At 34.3% G+C, this 16,543-nt stretch overlaps 4 protein-coding genes across 8 annotated transcripts; 1 reads left to right on the top strand and 3 right to left on the bottom strand.

Annotated features, from left to right (window-relative positions):
* Window positions 1-232: 232 nt before the first annotated feature.
* On the bottom strand, window positions 233-4,444 carry LOC8267029 (G2/mitotic-specific cyclin C13-1). Of its 2 annotated transcripts, XM_015724381.3 has the most exons (9): window positions 3,660-4,444; window positions 2,751-2,983; window positions 2,580-2,655; window positions 2,308-2,384; window positions 2,157-2,190; window positions 1,859-2,008; window positions 1,291-1,425; window positions 554-648; window positions 233-469 (listed from the first exon to the last, which is right to left on the bottom strand). In XM_015724381.3, exons 1-8 carry the CDS (start codon window positions 4,077-4,079, stop codon window positions 577-579), a joined length of 1,197 nt encoding a protein of 398 aa, XP_015579867.2. In that variant the 5' UTR covers window positions 4,080-4,444; the 3' UTR covers window positions 233-469; window positions 554-576. The 2 variants fall into 2 exon arrangements, with proteins under 2 accessions (XP_015579867.2, XP_015579866.2); XM_015724380.3 differs by having other exon boundaries at window positions 233-648; window positions 3,660-4,440.
* Window positions 4,445-4,911: 467 nt separating this feature from the next.
* Window positions 4,912-6,599, bottom strand: LOC8267030 (60S ribosomal protein L6, mitochondrial). 3 transcript variants are annotated; one of them, XM_002527424.4, is made up of 2 exons: window positions 6,397-6,599; window positions 4,912-5,416 (listed from the first exon to the last, which is right to left on the bottom strand). In XM_002527424.4, the coding sequence occupies exon 2, from the start codon at window positions 5,381-5,383 to the stop codon at window positions 5,075-5,077; it is 309 nt and encodes a 102-aa protein (XP_002527470.1). In that variant the 5' UTR covers window positions 5,384-5,416; window positions 6,397-6,599; the 3' UTR covers window positions 4,912-5,074. The 3 variants fall into 3 exon arrangements, with proteins under 3 accessions (XP_002527470.1, XP_048231674.1, XP_048231673.1); XM_048375717.1 differs by having other exon boundaries at window positions 4,912-5,413; window positions 6,392-6,557; XM_048375716.1 differs by having other exon boundaries at window positions 6,393-6,556.
* A 476-nt stretch (window positions 6,600-7,075) lies between these two features.
* Window positions 7,076-13,101, top strand: LOC8267031 (TIP41-like protein). Of its 2 annotated transcripts, none has more exons than XM_048375715.1 (8): window positions 7,076-7,273; window positions 7,946-8,131; window positions 9,146-9,221; window positions 9,652-9,765; window positions 9,876-9,935; window positions 10,026-10,067; window positions 10,265-10,390; window positions 12,773-13,101. In XM_048375715.1, the coding sequence occupies exons 1-8, from the start codon at window positions 7,134-7,136 to the stop codon at window positions 12,881-12,883; spliced, it is 855 nt and encodes a 284-aa protein (XP_048231672.1). In that variant the 5' UTR covers window positions 7,076-7,133; the 3' UTR covers window positions 12,884-13,101. The 2 variants fall into 2 exon arrangements, with proteins under 2 accessions (XP_048231672.1, XP_048231671.1); XM_048375714.1 differs by having other exon boundaries at window positions 9,146-9,236.
* Window positions 13,102-14,564: 1,463 nt separating this feature from the next.
* On the bottom strand, window positions 14,565-16,201 carry LOC8267032 (zinc finger protein 4). Its single transcript, XM_002527426.4, has one exon. The coding sequence runs from the start codon at window positions 15,724-15,726 to the stop codon at window positions 15,112-15,114; it is 615 nt and encodes a 204-aa protein (XP_002527472.1). The 5' UTR covers window positions 15,727-16,201; the 3' UTR covers window positions 14,565-15,111.
* Window positions 16,202-16,543: the final 342 nt, after the last annotated feature.

The raw sequence follows: 16,543 nt of genomic DNA, 5'->3' as shown, positions 1-16,543 counted from the left end.
TGGTTAATGTTTCTGTTCCTTTTGTTGCTCGATCAGTGAATCGTGTTGCTCATGTCTTACCCCGAGCATCTGATTCAGTATCTGGTCTTAAGGTTTGACCAGGAATTCATCCTCCCTTCCTAACTGATGTTTTGGGATTTGTTTTAATGACGTTTATTGATTTAAAAAAAAAACCGTATTATTTTAATCGTTACGATTGCTAAAAGATATAGAATTGTAGATGCTATAACGATTTCAAAAAATGTTTATTTGATAGAAGAATACAAATTTTCTTCGTTCAGGACATACAAAGCCAGAATCAGCATAATAACATAGACGTGCCTAAAGCAATGATATTTTCATGATCTGCTAAAGGTATGCAGAGAAAACTCAACAATTTTAAAAACCTACAAGTGCTAGTCAGCAACGGCTGCCATGGTACTTCATTATAACCATGATGAAGTCTTCAAGCACCCAACTTCAAACCAACCTGCAATCAACCAGAAGTTGATGCAGCATTGAACTGTTAGACCCCTTGGAAGAAACGAATGATATAACAGACTTTGAGATAAACCTCTTCAAGAATCTTGTGAATCATTACTCATCACTGGTCTCAAAATAATGAACAGGAATTTCTGAAGGAGAGGACAATGTCGCCACACATTTGAACTGTTCAAGATAAATAAGAGGAAAGAGAAAAGTTGTCCCGTTAGCAATTTTAAAGAAATCATAACCTCAAAAATTTAAAATTCGATGAACTGATGCTGCATAACTTAGAATGATCCTAGGCGAAAAGAAAGAAAAAATTCAGAGAATCGTCTGGCGTAACTGATGAGATCAACAAATTGTCAAGTGTGTCCCAAATTGCTGAATTTGCTTTATTTAGTCCTCTAAGAAATCTTACATGATATGTGACTTGGTAATCAAGTATAAGTTACTTGTATCACCATCCTTTGAGTTGTCAATGGCCTTGAACCAAGGCAACGCAAGGGAGGGCAAAAGAGGTATTGTTTAAGGGATATGTTAGGGTGAGTAGGTAATAAGGATTGGGGTTAGCATCTCAGGTGGTAAACTCAATGATTCTTGAGGAGTTACATTCTCTCATGATGAAGAATTGTTTGTTCTCTCCATGGATGCAGACTAAAGATTACCAAACTGAACCACTTTAAAGTTCTTGCTTCACATGGCATTCTACCTTACATTCGTTGTCTACATGACTAAACTAGCTGTTCACTCTTCTACTGTGAACAATACAAGTAAATGAAGATACTAGAAAGATGCCAAATTCAGAAAGACTATAGACCGAAATACCTTATGCTGTGCATATTTATCTCTTATTGCTAACAGAGCACTTCCTTTTCTTTTTACTTGCAGGTCATGAATGGTAAGCACACATTCTTTCAAGTCAGATGGTCTGTAACCAGAACATCGTTGCAATGAAGCATTCTGCAGAACGTGTAAAATAATAAATTGAAATAAACATCTATAACTGATGAAGCAACTTTAAACAGTTGTTATTATATCATCTTTCCTTCAGCACCTCTACTTATCGACTCCTGATTGTCTGTTTCTTGCTACTTACTGACTCCTGGCTTTCATACAAACAATCTTTGCCTTTTTCTAGATATTTAAATTCCTTATTTTTCCCCTACAAAATCCATTGATGTGCATGCATGTCATTCATCAATGATTCTAAGTATGACACATTAATATATATAAGCTTTGAACCAAATTTACCATCAACTTCTAAATTTTCTTTTATCGTATTAGTACTTCTAATCATCTCCTCTGAGAACTAATCCTCCAAACCACTAAAATCTCAAGCATAATTAAATATATTGTATTTTGGATGCAAATTATAATGAAATAAGTTTCTTACCCAAGGATGCATTTTTGGGTGGATTGTGAATCTTGAAAGAAAAACAGCTGATGCTGCAATCACTGATGGTAAGAAGAGGACACACTGATAATCTAACAAACTTAGCTCCGCAAGATAACAACTCAAGAACTCAAATTGCAAATCAGGAGACTGGAAAGTACATGCACGACAGAGTTATCAAAATACAGGGGAAAGAAAAGAGAGAATAAGAACATATCAAAATACAGGGGAAAGAAAAGAGAGAATAAGAACAAACATTTATGATGTACCAAAAAAGAAAAGATATTGATGATCTTACTTTGCAATATTCCTGAGCAGCTTTTGTTAATATCCTGGAAATCCAACATCAAATTTGTAGTCAGTTCAGTTGCACTCATTATCAGGTGGTAATCTTGCATGTCGTTGGAGATGCTTAGATGCAAAAGCCTACTAATTGCCAGTAATCTTACCTTAGAAAATTTTTTGCTGTAGGAGTACTCATTTCATAGTTCAAGAATTTAAGTACATCTTTCTCCATATCGACTACCTGCATGTTTACTCAATCAGTAACTAAGCAAAAATTTTATAATTGAAGTTCTTGTTTAGTTTTTGAAGGAAAAAAAACTATATCTGTTATTCAACAATTCCTACAAGCTAAAAGAAAAGACTCATATTTTTCCAACACAACTACTGGATTACTTGAGAGTTCCATTTTATCCTTTCTCTGAGGTTACATACGGACCTCTTCCTTGCTGTAAGTGTTATCTGTTATATAGCAAAAATCTTCAACATGTGGAGGACTAATCTCTTCATACTTCCTGTACCAACAAACCAAGCAATAATTTCAATCTTAAAATGGAGGAAAATAAACTCTAATGAAAAATAAAACAACAGAGATGGTTTATCCATTTACGAGGCAATAAGCATGCAAGAAACGCCGAGAAGCTGTAGCTTGTTCCTGCCCAGAGCTCGTGAAGAAAGGAATCTGTCTATATATGATACTGTGAGATAAAGGGTGTCGGAGACAAGCTTGTATTCTTCAGCAACCTCCACCAACCAATCCACTAAAATTTCTCTCATTTTCACTGAAATATCAGTCTGCACCTTAGTCATGTAATTCGACAAGCATCTTCTGTTCTCTTCCATCTGAATAACATATCACCATTTCAGTCCATGAGTATATCCCAGTACTAGTGTATTTGAAAGTTCCAGCTTTTGAGATTGAAACGCTCCAGATTATATGTTAAGGAAAAAAAAAAAAATCATAACATGTTTTCAAAATTAAATCCACTATCTATAACTACATAAATAACTTCAAAATAGAAGTCAGTGTGTAAAGGCAGACCTAGATGTCCAATTAGAAACTAGATAAAATCACTGGAATTCAAAAGCAACAAGTCACAGAAAAAGAAGACTAATATAGAATCTCTACTACAAAGAGGAAAAATCCACTTCCCAGTCAAAGTTGAAATATCCCAATTTCTAATCTGAAAATACCAAAACTTCATGCGATTATCCTCAGACCAGACAAAGCCATATAACAAAAATTCATAAAAAGGAAACAGTCAAAAACAACAAACTCAATTTTCTCATTAAATGAAGTCTTCATTCATTAACTGCATCAAAAACGTAATTAATCACTCACTACTAATAGAAGGAAGAAAAAAAGAATTCGCTGCTCAATCAAAGCTAAACATTCTCATCTTTCATATGTATAAACACTAAAATTCTATCATAATTATGTTTTCCTCCATATAAAATTAAACCAAAACCATAGAACAAGAAATTCATAAAATCAAACAAACAAATTAGCTTATTATACCTCCAGAGAATGAAGATACCCATATATAGAAGAAGAAAAAGAACACTTCTTTAAATCCAAACCCTGATTAGACCCACTACTCAATGAGCTCTCTAAGTCCCATTGATTCTTGATCTTCACTTCACATTTCGTGTTTTTAGTACTAATTTCAACATCAGAAATCTGGGTTGATTCAGCAATCGACCAATTCTCTGAATCTTGTTCAGCTTTCTCCTTTAAATGAAGAACTTGCTTCTGGGTTGAGTCCAAGTCCGAGTTCTGAGTGGACTCGGTGACTGTGTTAGTGATTTCGCCTAAAGGGACTCGCTTTTTAGTGAGTTGTTGAGAGTGAGTAGCATTGGAGACGCGTTTCTTTGATGCCGATGTTGATGACGATGATGAGCGAGTGGAATGCACGCGAGTATCATTCTCGTTACCCATTGGATCCAAAATCAACAGTTTGGAAATAGAAATTATAAGTTTTTAAGTTGCAAAAAATGGATATATATATACACACACACATATAGACTCGAGAGAGAAGAAGAAGAAGAAGAAGATGCTGATGCCGCCACTTCAATTATTTCGAAAATGTTTTGTTACCGCCACTGGTGGATTTAAGCAATTCGACAGTTTCTTTCCATTCTTTTGTGTTTTTTTGGATTTGTATAATTTGATTGCTTGTTTTATGTGCCTAAATTTTGGCTATGGTTACTTTTTTGAACATTTTTTCTACCCTTTGTTTCTGTAATTAAATGTATAAACTGTTTAAATTTATATAATAATCAACTAATGGAATTATAGTACTTTATTACTTCATCATTCACTCGACAAAATTTTATATTAAAAAAGTTAATTATAAATTTAAACAAATTAAATTTAGACTTCCCTGGTTGAATTGAAGTCATTAATTATATCCATTGATACTTGCTTTTCTTAACTGAGTTTTTATAACCAGTAGTCGCTTTTTAATTATTTACGAACAAAATAGAATGTTTCCAATCACAACGAATGAGCAACGCATGAGAACCTGCTCTTCAGCAGGTCAAAATAACACATTTTACTATTGGTTTGTACCACAGCAAGAACTCATTTAACTTCTTTCAATTCTTTCCTCTTAGAACATAAACAAAGCCTGCACTCTGAGAGTAGATAGAGATTTCCAATCATAGCTTGAAATTAATAGTTTCATGGAAACATTATGCATGCATCATGTAATAACTTAAAGCACTGGACAGAAGCCGAAACTTTACGTGTAGAGAAACCAGTTCTGTTATTGCCCGAAAAACTCCTTGCTATTTAAATGCCTTCAAATTCACTAAATTCCAGTGTTTCACTTCACCCTCAAAAAATTGAACTCAGTTTACAGTAATTGTACTTCCATCAATGGAATTAGGCAGAACATTTCACTATCAGTAGGAGGGCTTTCCTTTTCCAAATCATTTTGACTTCTTTCCTTGTTTCTTTTTTATCACTTCGTCGATGTACATTATACCCTTGCCTTTGTAAACTTCTGGTGGCTTGCAGCTACGGACAGAAGCAGCAAACTGGTGCACCCTTTGCTTGTCAATTCCAGTGCAACAAACTACGTTATTCTTGAAGCAGAAAACTCTAACAGCAGGAGGGACTGTGAGCTCAACCTCATGACTGTATCCCAATTTGAGATACAAGAGGCGTCCTTCAGATTCAGCTCTGGCTTTGTATCCAACACCCACAATCTTAAGAAAGCGGAAGAATTTGGCTTCCATTATGGTTATAGCTGATTGATCACCTAAACTCTCCTGAAATGATTAATACATAGCATTATCGACGTGCAACCAAAATCTTGATGAACATAAAAAATGGATCACATAAACAGTTAAGTATCTTTCAGGAGGAAGGTTTTCAATTTTCCAATCGCATTGGACATTTTATTGTAATGAATGATTAATAGTTCAGAAATATCTCAAGTTGGGGATTGCCTCCTAACTTTATGAAATGAAACCAATAAACCAGAAATTGCAAAAAGAAGTCAACTTCCATTGTTTCATTCCATCACTATAGCACTAGTATAATACTTGCATAAATTTATATTTTAGAAATACTAAAAAAAAAAACCTGATAACAAAGATAATCCTCAAAGTTATTACTGAAAGCAAATATCAACTGTATATGGTAGCATTCATGAAGTAATAAGCACCCAAAGAAATATATATATATATATATATATATATATATATATATATATATATACCTTAGTCTTAAAAAGCTTCTAGTTCTAGTTTAATAGGAAATGCTCAGCCACAATTAATGCGCAAGTCAATAACCATTGGATCTATTAACCTAGCAGAAAAGTGATAGAAGTTTTAGCACCTCTTACCAAAAAAGAATTAAAAACTGTATCTTTCACTGAGGCATATCGTCAAACAGATATCGGTCAAGCAAAATAGCCCAAACAAGCAATTGACGATCGGATAAATTTCCATGTACTAAGCAATAAATTCATCATTTTCTTTATTGATTCCATGCTCAATTATTTATTGATTAACACAAAATTTGAAACTGATAAAGCAAACCCACATAGTAAAAGTACATTCAAAACTGAGAATCAATTATTCTATCTAGATATAGATTTCAAAAGAAAAAAAAAACCCATGAAGAAGCAAACATTAGTAATTAAGAAAAAGAACAAGAACATAGAAATAAAAAAGTGAGGGACACAAAGGAAGAAACACAGCAAGAGAGAGAAGTAAGTGTCAAACCAACGAGAAACAAAACTTACAAGAGGCTGCTTCTTTAAAAAGGTGATGACCCAGCAAACGTGTAGCTAAATAGAGGAGCTTTTCGATGGTGGCGATGGCGGCGTCACTGAGATAGCCACTGTCTTTGGTATTTGGTCTTTATGTTTTACTGTTCTATGCTTGTCTTTGCTGTTTGATTTCAGTTTCCGATATTAGATTCATTCGGGCTCGGGTTGCGCTGCTTATTTATTTATTTATTAAGGGATAGTTGCATTATTAGTGTTTAATTTTTTTTCTAATAATATATTAAAATTTTGCTCTAATTTTCGTTTCTATAATTAAAAGCATCTTCATAGATTTTTTAAATAAATTATATTTTATTCTAAAAAGTTATTTTAAAAGATAAAACTTGAGTTTATGTTTTAAATATATTTATTATAAAATTGAGTTAGCAATTTAAATTTTATTTTTATTTAATAGATAAATTATAAATTTCTATTTTATTCTATAAATTATATTATAAATTTTTTATCAGTTAAAGTGAAAAAATAGAAAAGAGAAAAATTTAATATTATTAATATTAACATGTAAAAACTAAAAAAAACTCACTTTGAGTTTAGATATTTTATTATTATTATTATTTTTAAAATAAAAAGCATCATTCATTTAATTTAAATAAAATATTGTATTTTTGTTTCTTTCATTTCTAAAAACGCAAAGAATCCTTCGGAGTAAAAAGGCAAAGAGAAAACTGAGTAAAAAGAAAAAGCAAACGACAATGGCAGTGGAAGTTGACGAAAATGAGCTGAAAGCTGCCGGAGCAGAGCTGTTAAACGACGGTCGGCTTGGAGTGCGTATAAATGGCTGGGAAATCGTTTCTCGCAAGGGCTCTATTCTCACCTCTTCCACTTTTCAACTGTACTATTCTGCTCGTTCCTTTTCTCATATTTTTCTTTTCATTTTTGATTTTAAATGAGGCATTTTAGAAATTAGAAATAATTTTTTTTTAATAAACAAAAGATTTATATCTTTATGCTGTTTTCAGTTTTTAATTAGAATTTGTGTGACAAAAGTTAGCTTATTTATTTTCTTTAAAAACTTGGGTTGTTTAGTTATTTTGGATTAAGTGAGAGTTATTTTGTTAAAGGATGATTTATCTTTTAGGGCTATGGTTTGATTTTTCTGGTTTTAATTTCTGTAAAATTTGGAATCAAATTGGCATTTTTCTTTATTGTAATTTTGAGGTTTAGAATGTCACTGACAGTGTTTGGAAAGTCTAAATTTGCAAGGATTGAATTTCTTTTAGTCAGTTCTCATGTTTGGAAAGCTCATAGTTGCTAGAATTCAACTCTTTCATGTGCTTTTTTTTTTTCTACAATTTTTTTTTATTTGTATGAAAAATGCCTCAAATGACAGATCTTGCAAGAACTCAACTCAAAAACTTTACTGTATCCATATATTCCAAAACAAGTCTTTGAGTAAATATGCAAAAAATCGTTGTTGGTTTGAGTGAATAAACTTTTAGCATAAGAAGTTTGATGGGTAAATCTTGGTAATAATTTTCATTTTATTGATCTGATGTACTTGTAGGTGGGAACAAAAGCTTCAGTCTTCTCACTTACCAGAGATGGTTTTTGGCGATAGTTCTTTAGCTTTTAACCATGTGAATAGTGGTATCAAGATTCATTTCAATGCATTTGATGCCCTTACTGGCTGGAAGCAAGAAGCTTTGCCACCTGTTGAAGTTCCTGCAGCAGCAAAATGGAAATTCAGAAGGTAGTTAGGTCTTTCCATTTCTCATTTGCTTTTCTTCCTACAATAGAGAATCATTTAAAATGATGTTTGTTTTCTATGGGATATGAGCAATTTTATTAGACTAAGGTTTAAATGTTATAACTTAACCTTGACCTGTTTAGGAATTTAATTTCAGAATTTGCTACATGCTGTAGCTCTCAATCTCTTTTTTGTGTGTCAAAATGAGTTAGGATCGTATTACTTTATAATAATTTTATTTGACATAAGGTTTGCACTAAAAGATGATGATCCAATTTTATAACTTAAACTCTGTAGTGTCGTATTAAACATTGGCAAGGTTGACAGCAGCTTGGCTATTGGATGTATGTTCATTGGCTGCAAATCCTGATAGGCCATAGATATATCATCCTGAAACTTGCATTAATTTATTGATTCAGGCTCCTGTTATTAGCATTGTTACTGGGAGGATAGGGAATGGATTTTTCAATTCAGCGGTTATCATTTTGTAGCTTGTGGTTAAGTGGGATAAAAAATTTCAAAGTAATTACATATAGGTAGGAAGTCGTACTTGAATGTATTGCAGCGTGCACATCATAATCCACTTTTGAAAGCTAATCCCAGCTTTATTTAGTTGTTAGTGCATTTTATCCTAAATTCCATGTGAAATTATTTTTTTAACGAAGGACTTCTCTTGTAAGATCTAACTTCCCCTCCTTTTAAATGGTGCCCTTAAGTTGGGTCGTGGTTCTCGTCTTTCTCTGGTTTTCAAATGGTTATTACATTCATAGGAAGGTAAAAGAATGGCTTCAGATTGGAAACCTGTATCATGTGACAAAAGTTTCATATAATTCATCCAATTGTACCATTCACATATGCAACTTGACCCTCTGCAACTTCAAATTTGTTCTGAATTTTATTCCTTTTCCATTTCTACCTCCTTCCTGTTGCAGTTGAAGTATTTAAATTGAATTACCAGCATGTAACAACTGAAAAAGATTGTTCTTGCCTCACATACCACCTACTGTGAATTTGCAGCAAACCATCCCAGCAGGTGATATTAGATTATGATTATACATTCACAACACCATATTGCGGAAGTGAAACAATTGAGGTAGATACAGAAAAGGTTTGTTCTTCTTACGATTTTGTTCAAGGTGCATTCCATGTAGATCTGTCTATCTGTCTTTCTTTTTATTTCTTGCATCCCTTATTGTTTTTATATCTACTTCTTAATAAATTTTCTTTTGAAAAGTATTGTTTTTCTTTTCTAAACAGATGAAATTATTCGGGTTTGTATTTTCTATTTGGACTGTCTTTGTAGTTAAGATAAGTTTGAACTTGAGTTTTCAAATTAGATTTTTTACATAATAGTCCTTCCACATGCAGTAGTTTGTCCCTGGTTCCTTGCTGTATAGTTAAACTCTTCTTAAACAGAAACAGGAGTTTTATATAGAGTTTAAAATCTGGTATTTTATCATTATTGTCTATATCAACTTATTTTATTTTAGAAATGATTCTACCATCCTGGGTCTTGTGGTCAGAATGAAAGTGGGGAATTTTTGGAGGCAAGCTCAAGCCTCCACTGGGAGGACAGCGAGCAGAAAATTGATTTGGTTTCTCTGGCATCAAAAGAGCCGATTCTTTTCTATGATGAGGTATTCAATATAAGACAAAGAGGTACCACCATAAGGTTCCACTTTTTTGTATCATTTTATTGGTTTTTACATTCCTGCAATGATGAACATAGTCTGTCTAAACCCTACAGGTAGTCTTGTATGAAGACGAGCTTGCTGATAATGGAGTGTCGCTGTTAACTGTGAAAGTGGTAAATAGAATGCTTGTGATGCCAGATACATGTTCTGGAAAGAGATTTTAGTATATCTGTTTACTGAGGACGTCACATTTTGATTTGCAGAGAGTCATGCCAAGTTGTTGGTTTCTTCTTTTGCGATTCTGGGTGCGTTATTTGATCCACTTTCAAAAATTTGTACATCCATTCCAAATAAAAGAAACACTCATTCGAAAATCTCTCTCACTCCCTCCCTTCTTCTTTACATATCCGTACCTGATGCTGTAATTAACATCTCCTTTTCTCTTTCCTTTTAAGTTTTCTTTCCTTATTTGATTTCATTACCCTTCATTTTTCGGTCACAGCTTAGAGTTGATGGAGTCTTGATGAGATTAAGAGACACACGTATGCAATGCATTTTTGGTGGTGGCAACCCTGTCATTCTTCGGGAAAGCTGCTGGAGAGAAGCCACCTTTCAATCTATCTCTGCTGTAAGCTCTCTCTCTCTCTCTCTCTCTCTCTCCTCTCCCTAAACACACATGCGCAGTTTCGACTGGATGCAATTCACATGCATACTGTGCTTGCTCTTTAAGTTTGTACAATAAGGAATGAGTTGTCACCTTATCTTTTCTACTTCTTCCTGGTCTGCTAGAGGTTTCTTCTGCTGCTTTTCTTGCTTTTCAAGAGATAAAAAGATGCTTTTCACTGTTTATGTGCTGTCCAAAATCATCATCTAGTTATCTGCATAGAGATTGTAAAAGTAGGAGAAGGAAATAAAGAATAAAATTCGAAAAAGTATAATTCTTTCTGCATATCTTCTAAAATGAGAACAGTTTGATCTATCTCCAAGGTGCAAGCATACTGCTTTTTAAAACAACACTTCTACATTGTGTCATCATTTTACACTTCTTTGCCTTATTTGAGTATTGGAGATGGTATCTCCATAAAAAATGCATAGCATTCTGATAGATTGGGGTGCTTTATCTGAGTTATTCTATTGAATGTGTACTTAAATTGAATCAGCTTATGGTTCTATACTTGGACTGCAAAGGCACTAGCAATATTGTTGAAGCCCATAACAACTATTTTTGTATAGACCCATTAGCGTTTTGCATAGTCAGATGCTTGGATGGTACCCAAACTTTGGGGTCTACACCAAAATGGTTCCATAATTCAATTTCTTTTCCTTTTTGGTTACAAGTTATCTATGTTGGTATTACAAAGAGGTCACCTTGCTAAGGTGGTAGAATATCCAAGAATATCCTTGATATTAAGGTGGTAGAATATCCAAGAATATCTTTCATCATATGTCATCTCAGTGGACACGTCAGTCTCTCAAAAACCATTCTTTCAATATCATCAGTGGGTCCCACAAGTCTTTAGGGCTTCATAGTTCCACCCTCATTGTCCTTCTCACCTTCTTTCTCATTGTTACTCTCACTATCACTCTCACTTCCATCACTAGTAGATTCGACATGCCCTTGCCCATCTGCCAACTCAATCTCACCATCCCCACTACCAGCTTCCACATTCATATCCACTTCAACATTATCATCCAACTTGACATCCTAATTAGCAAACACCTCATAATCTTCAAAGAATCCACAAGTCAGGATATCTTGACTGTGTCAGGATCAGTTTGTAATGGATATAATCCATCACTTAAGTCTTTTTTGGCTGCAACCAATGTAAAGAGTGTGTTCCAGTCCTAGCTCTTCAGCCATGCTTTTGGTCTATAACATTGACATCTTATCAGCACTATAATAATCTATGTACCCAATTGCACTATGTTCATAATCTTCTTCCTTCCAACATAATGCATATAAATACTGAACTATTTTAAGTTTTTCACTGCACAACATCGTAAAAGCAAATGTCTATCATAAAGCAATTCAACTATCATAAAACTAAACATGAAAAACTAATTCAGTTACCCAATTTCAAGTATATTATTAAAAGGCCACTTCATTTCTTTCGAATTTCCCCCAACTTCACATTTTAAAGCCCTAATGCTACCTAATTTGTAATTCCATAACTGTAAATTCACTTTATGGAATAAAACCCATGATTTCGTCTATTAAATTCCAAATGTATTCTCAAGTTATGATAAGCAAACCATTGTTGAGTTTTAAAACACCTATTGTTCAACAAGTAAAAAAGAAAAAACACATTACTCTCAAGTTTTTCTAAACGTACAGTGGACTGGTGCTCTCTCCCTTGGTTGTCTTTCTGTCCAATCCAAAATCATCTTTACCAGTAGAAAGAAATGAGTGGTACATTTTGATAGTGTTGGAGAAGAGAACGAAATGAGATAATTTTGTGGTGTTAAATTTTGTTTGACCATGACAAAGAACAAATTGACAGTTTTTTAGGGTATTAGGTTTAATGTTAAAATGACGTTGGATTAAGAATGATATGGATATGTATATGCGATCCATTGATGACTAGAAGAATAATTTTTTTGAGAGACTGACTTGTTTGTTGATGTGACATCTAATGTGTGGAAGATACTCTTGGAATTTTTTTCTTCCAGTAGCCACCTCAACAAAAAATGGGAAGTGAACTCACTGTGATGCCGAATAGAAGATTTTGGAACCGAAAAAAAATTGAAATACAGTACCATTTTGATAGACCCTAAAGCTTGGTTACCGCCCAAGCATTTGAGCCATGTTTTTCATTTGGATGGGCTTTTAACATATGGGCTAGTAATGGGTTTCCATCGGCAACCTGAAAGACAATACGAGTCTCTTAATGCTATATTTGTTTTGTTTTCCCCTTCTCTTTTGGAATTTGTTGCCTTAAATAATTATCTACCTTGGTGTGGCACTTTTGCTTGATGTTTTCATGCATTTTTGTTTCATTTTGTGGTGCAGAAAGGGTATCCTTCTGATTCTGCTGCATATAGTGATCCAAGCATCATCGGTCAGAGGCTTCCTATCATCATGCATAAGACCCAAAAGCTTAAAGTCCATGGTAATTTGTAAGGCTGTGGACTGTCTTCGTGTATAAAGGTTTGAATTGTTGTGATTGTGGTCGTAGAGAATTCAGTTTTTTTTTTTTTTATTTGTTTATTTATTTAAGTACTCATGCTAAATCAGTAAGCTAGTTTGACAATTTTATTACCGGGGATATGAAAATGAAAAAGATAAAGTCAATTGTGTGAACCAAGGTATTAACATAAATTTTCCTATTTCTGTTTTCATTTTGACATGTGGCATTTTGTGATATGGTGCATTTATTGGGTAGTTTTCAATTATGGTTGGTCAATAGTAGTTATGTACTTGTTATTATTTTCATGATAATGATAGATATTATAATGGTGGTAGAAAGTCTATAATCCTACATGGTGAACAGTATTTACCCAAAAATTTCTAAGTAATTTAACTAAATAACTATGATAGTCATGGATTAGATCATTTCCCTTCAAAGTGTAGGGCCACATGATGTCTTTTAACTATTTTCATGAAAGGAAACCAAATTACATGGACCTCGAGGTAGGGTTTCAAATAACAGTATATCGGATGAATCATGTTGTATGAAGCCGAAATAGACGTTGCGACTGAACTTTTAAGAATAATTCTGATTTAAAATAGGTAATATTTAAGTATATTGGCTAAAGACTCTTTAGCAAAGAGTCCTTTTAAATTTGGGAAGATAAAAAGAGGGGTGGTGATAGAATGGGAAGCTAAAAAGAAGGGTGGTGATAGTAGGTAGATTTTGGATTTCAAAGGGAAACCGAGTTGTTCCTAGATTTCCCGTAATATATCGTTAAATATTGTATCGGGAAGCCAAATTTCCGTTAAGAAATGGGTGATATGAAACTTGTCTAGAGGATTGACAAGGCCAAACAATTATTATGCATTAAACACTACTTCGAAGGTAAGAAATAATTTTATCTGTAGAATGAGCATAGCCAACTTAGCATTTTTGAGGTTGTTGAGCACAGAATTGATTGAAACTAGAAAATGAAAAAGAAATAAAGGATAAAACAAGAGAGTTATATGCAGCAGTATTGAAGAAATTGATACAAGTTAGACATGTTTCATGAAGATGGAAGAGCCCTGAAGAAGGGTGCAAATATGGTTGAAAGTAGTTATGATGTTATTTATCAGTAGTAGTAGGAGGGTCTTTGTTATTTTTACCAAATCAATTTTGCCAGCTGGGAGTTGATTAACCCATGGCAAGACAATCTCTTGAACGTGGTTTAAATGTCTCTGCACTTTGTAAAGGGACATGGGTGATTGCTTGCAACTTGTTGGAGTTCTATTAAGGGTTGGCAACATTGGGGAAATATCAGGTTAGTTTAGGGGAAAAGTATGTGACTAAAAAATAGAGGAAGCCAGATGGAAAGCCAATTAGGAAGCAACAGTAGCATGCATGATCTCAATCATTGCTTTCCCTTCCCTTTTCATTCAATCATCTTTAACTTCGACCTGGGCATGGTGTCTGTGACAGGTTGGCATTTTCTGTGCTCAGCCCCTAACTTCCTCACTTTGAAATTACAGGTTCGATGAGTAAGTACAGAACTTGCATGTGATATCTTGCTGAAATGTTAATCCTGAATGGTACTAAGGATCTTATCATATTCACCTTCTCTATTAAACAACCTTCCCTCCTTGGATCAGCATCTCATCACAATTACTATAATTTTGGGTACTATGATGATTGAACAACAGAAAAGCTGCTATACATGAGGAATATATACATAAACATGTGCAAAGGTGTTCACATAGGTGCGCAGACTTGCACTTAACATGATACATAGAAAGGGGGAAAAGAACTAGCACATCCCCTGAAACTCGACTAAAACAGAACAAAAATTGTTATAACATTAAGAAATGTAAGTTGGAGTAAAAAGTTTGTACCTTATATTTAGGATTAAGAAAAAAATCCTGACAAACTTGGTGCCATATAAGTGGGTCTGAAGGCATTTATTTCTCAATTAGGTCTGGGGGCATTTATTTCTCAGTATGTAACTGAAGAGCAGGGGCAAGTTATAAGTTTTCTCTTGTGCTGTGGCATGCATACATGGAAGGTCATTCTTCATGTTTCTTCTACTTTTACAAGGGAGAACAAGTGTTTATCAGGTGAAATTTTCAGATAGGTTGGTTGCTCTCATATATTAGCTTCTGTATTTGATGGATGACAGGTCAAAAACTACTTGAATAGAATCAACATGAGAACAGATTCTAAACTAGAATAGTGGAATGGATCAGAGCCGAAGGTTTAAATCAAGCTCGAGTGGTTCTGATGGTGGCTCTGGTGGTTGTGCATCGAACCGAAAGCTGCCTGGCCACATCAAATCCATTGCGTCCTCAAGCGTGAAGGGCAGACATGCCATTCCAAACCCTCCATTGACTTCATTAAATCTTGGTGCAACAGTAGTTCCAGTTCCTTCTCTACTTGTTTTGTGCACAAGTGCATGGGGTCTGACTCCAAGCGATCTGCCCACCGGAGTACTCATTGGAAAACCCATAATTGTCATCATTCTTTGGGAGTGATATCTTCTGGCTGCACCTCTCTCCCTCTTGTGAGCATTTTGATGGCCCCCAAGTGCCTGTGAACTATAGAACTTCCTCCTGCAAAAGTTACATGAGAAAACCTTGCTGGAAGTAGGTCTTGACTGTAGATCATAGTCTCCTGCTGTCGAGAGTGAACTATCTCCTGCTGCTGACATAGAATTTCCACCTAGGCTCAGATTCAACCACTCTCCTGGATTGCTTTCTTCAGTTTCTCGATTGCTGCTGCTGCTGTAGATTCTTGATTCAACTTGGTGCATGTTGGTGGCTATTTCAATGGCTTCAGTCTCATCTTCCTTGAAAATCATGTCTTCTTTTTGTGTGTAGAGAGAGTAGAGAAGCTGGAATGATTGTGAGAAACTATTTGAAGGGCTTAGATCAAAGTGGAAGAGAGGAAATAAATGAACTAAGAGATTGCATTGGAGAGAGTTAGATTGGGATGTTTTTTAATTTTATCTCGTTTCAATTTAGCGACCCCACTTGGCGATGCTTGGTGTTTCAGGAGACAATGCTTGTGTCATCTTCACTGTTGCCCTCGTCAAGCTTAGGATTCCCCACTTTGCAATTTTCCTCCTTTCCTTCTCTCTATTCAAATCAAACCAACTTTACATTGTTCTCTTTTGGAGCAACTTTAAAGAAATTCAAGGTTGACAATCTAGGGTCAAAATCATAATCTTAACGTTAATCAACACTGCCTGCCATGGTTACTTCTAATCCTCTAGTATATCTGCTTGCTATAGTTTTCTGTCTTCACTTGGCTAGCTTTAGAGATGCTCACTCTCACCTTATTAGGTGATTGGTAAATACATAGGCACATATGGATAGATATATTCATGTAGAAGTGTCTGTATCAAGTGTTAAGAGTAGCTTTGACCACGAACCTATTTGAACCTAAAACTAGGCTCAGTCAAGAATTAGACTGAAACTAAAACCAGAGAGCGGTTCGGTTCGGTCCTAAATTGGAAAGATCAATTTGTTTTTGGTTCTATCTTTCTAAGGATTAGATTTAGAATCAAATTACCGTCAATTCATTTTTGATTTCTAATCATTTTACTTTTTAAATAAAAAAAGCTACCAAGAACCTTAAAATTAAATATATTCTTTTTCTTAATAAAAAAGATTCGA

Source organism: Ricinus communis, chromosome 6 (assembly GCF_019578655.1).
Source record: "Ricinus communis isolate WT05 ecotype wild-type chromosome 6, ASM1957865v1, whole genome shotgun sequence".
NCBI classification, from domain to species: domain Eukaryota; kingdom Viridiplantae; phylum Streptophyta; class Magnoliopsida; order Malpighiales; family Euphorbiaceae; genus Ricinus; species Ricinus communis.
The sequence above is the reverse complement of the archived record's forward strand: the minus strand, read 5'-3'. Positions and strand labels throughout refer to the sequence as shown.

Excerpts from the sequence above, each read along its gene's own strand:
- LOC8267029 (XM_015724381.3), bottom strand. The coding sequence starts at position 4,079 with ATGGGTAACGAGAATGATACTCGCGTGCATTCCACTCGCTCATCATCG. Across the intron at positions 2,656-2,750 it reads TCTTGCATGCTTATTGCCTC|GAAGTATGAAGAGATTAGTC; the intron begins GTAAATGGATAA and ends TTGTTGGTACAG. Across the intron at positions 2,385-2,579 it reads ACACTTACAGCAAGGAAGAG|GTAGTCGATATGGAGAAAGA; the intron begins GTCCGTATGTAA and ends GTAAACATGCAG.
- LOC8267030 (XM_002527424.4), bottom strand. The coding sequence starts at position 5,383 with ATGGAAGCCAAATTCTTCCGCTTTCTTAAGATTGTGGGTGTTGGATAC.
- LOC8267031 (XM_048375714.1), top strand. The coding sequence starts at position 7,134 with ATGGCAGTGGAAGTTGACGAAAATGAGCTGAAAGCTGCCGGAGCAGAG. Across the intron at positions 7,274-7,945 it reads ACCTCTTCCACTTTTCAACT|GTGGGAACAAAAGCTTCAGT; the intron begins GTACTATTCTGC and ends ATGTACTTGTAG. Across the intron at positions 9,237-9,651 it reads TTGAGGTAGATACAGAAAAG|AATGAAAGTGGGGAATTTTT; the intron begins GTTTGTTCTTCT and ends TCTTGTGGTCAG.
- LOC8267032 (XM_002527426.4), bottom strand. The coding sequence starts at position 15,726 with ATGATTTTCAAGGAAGATGAGACTGAAGCCATTGAAATAGCCACCAAC.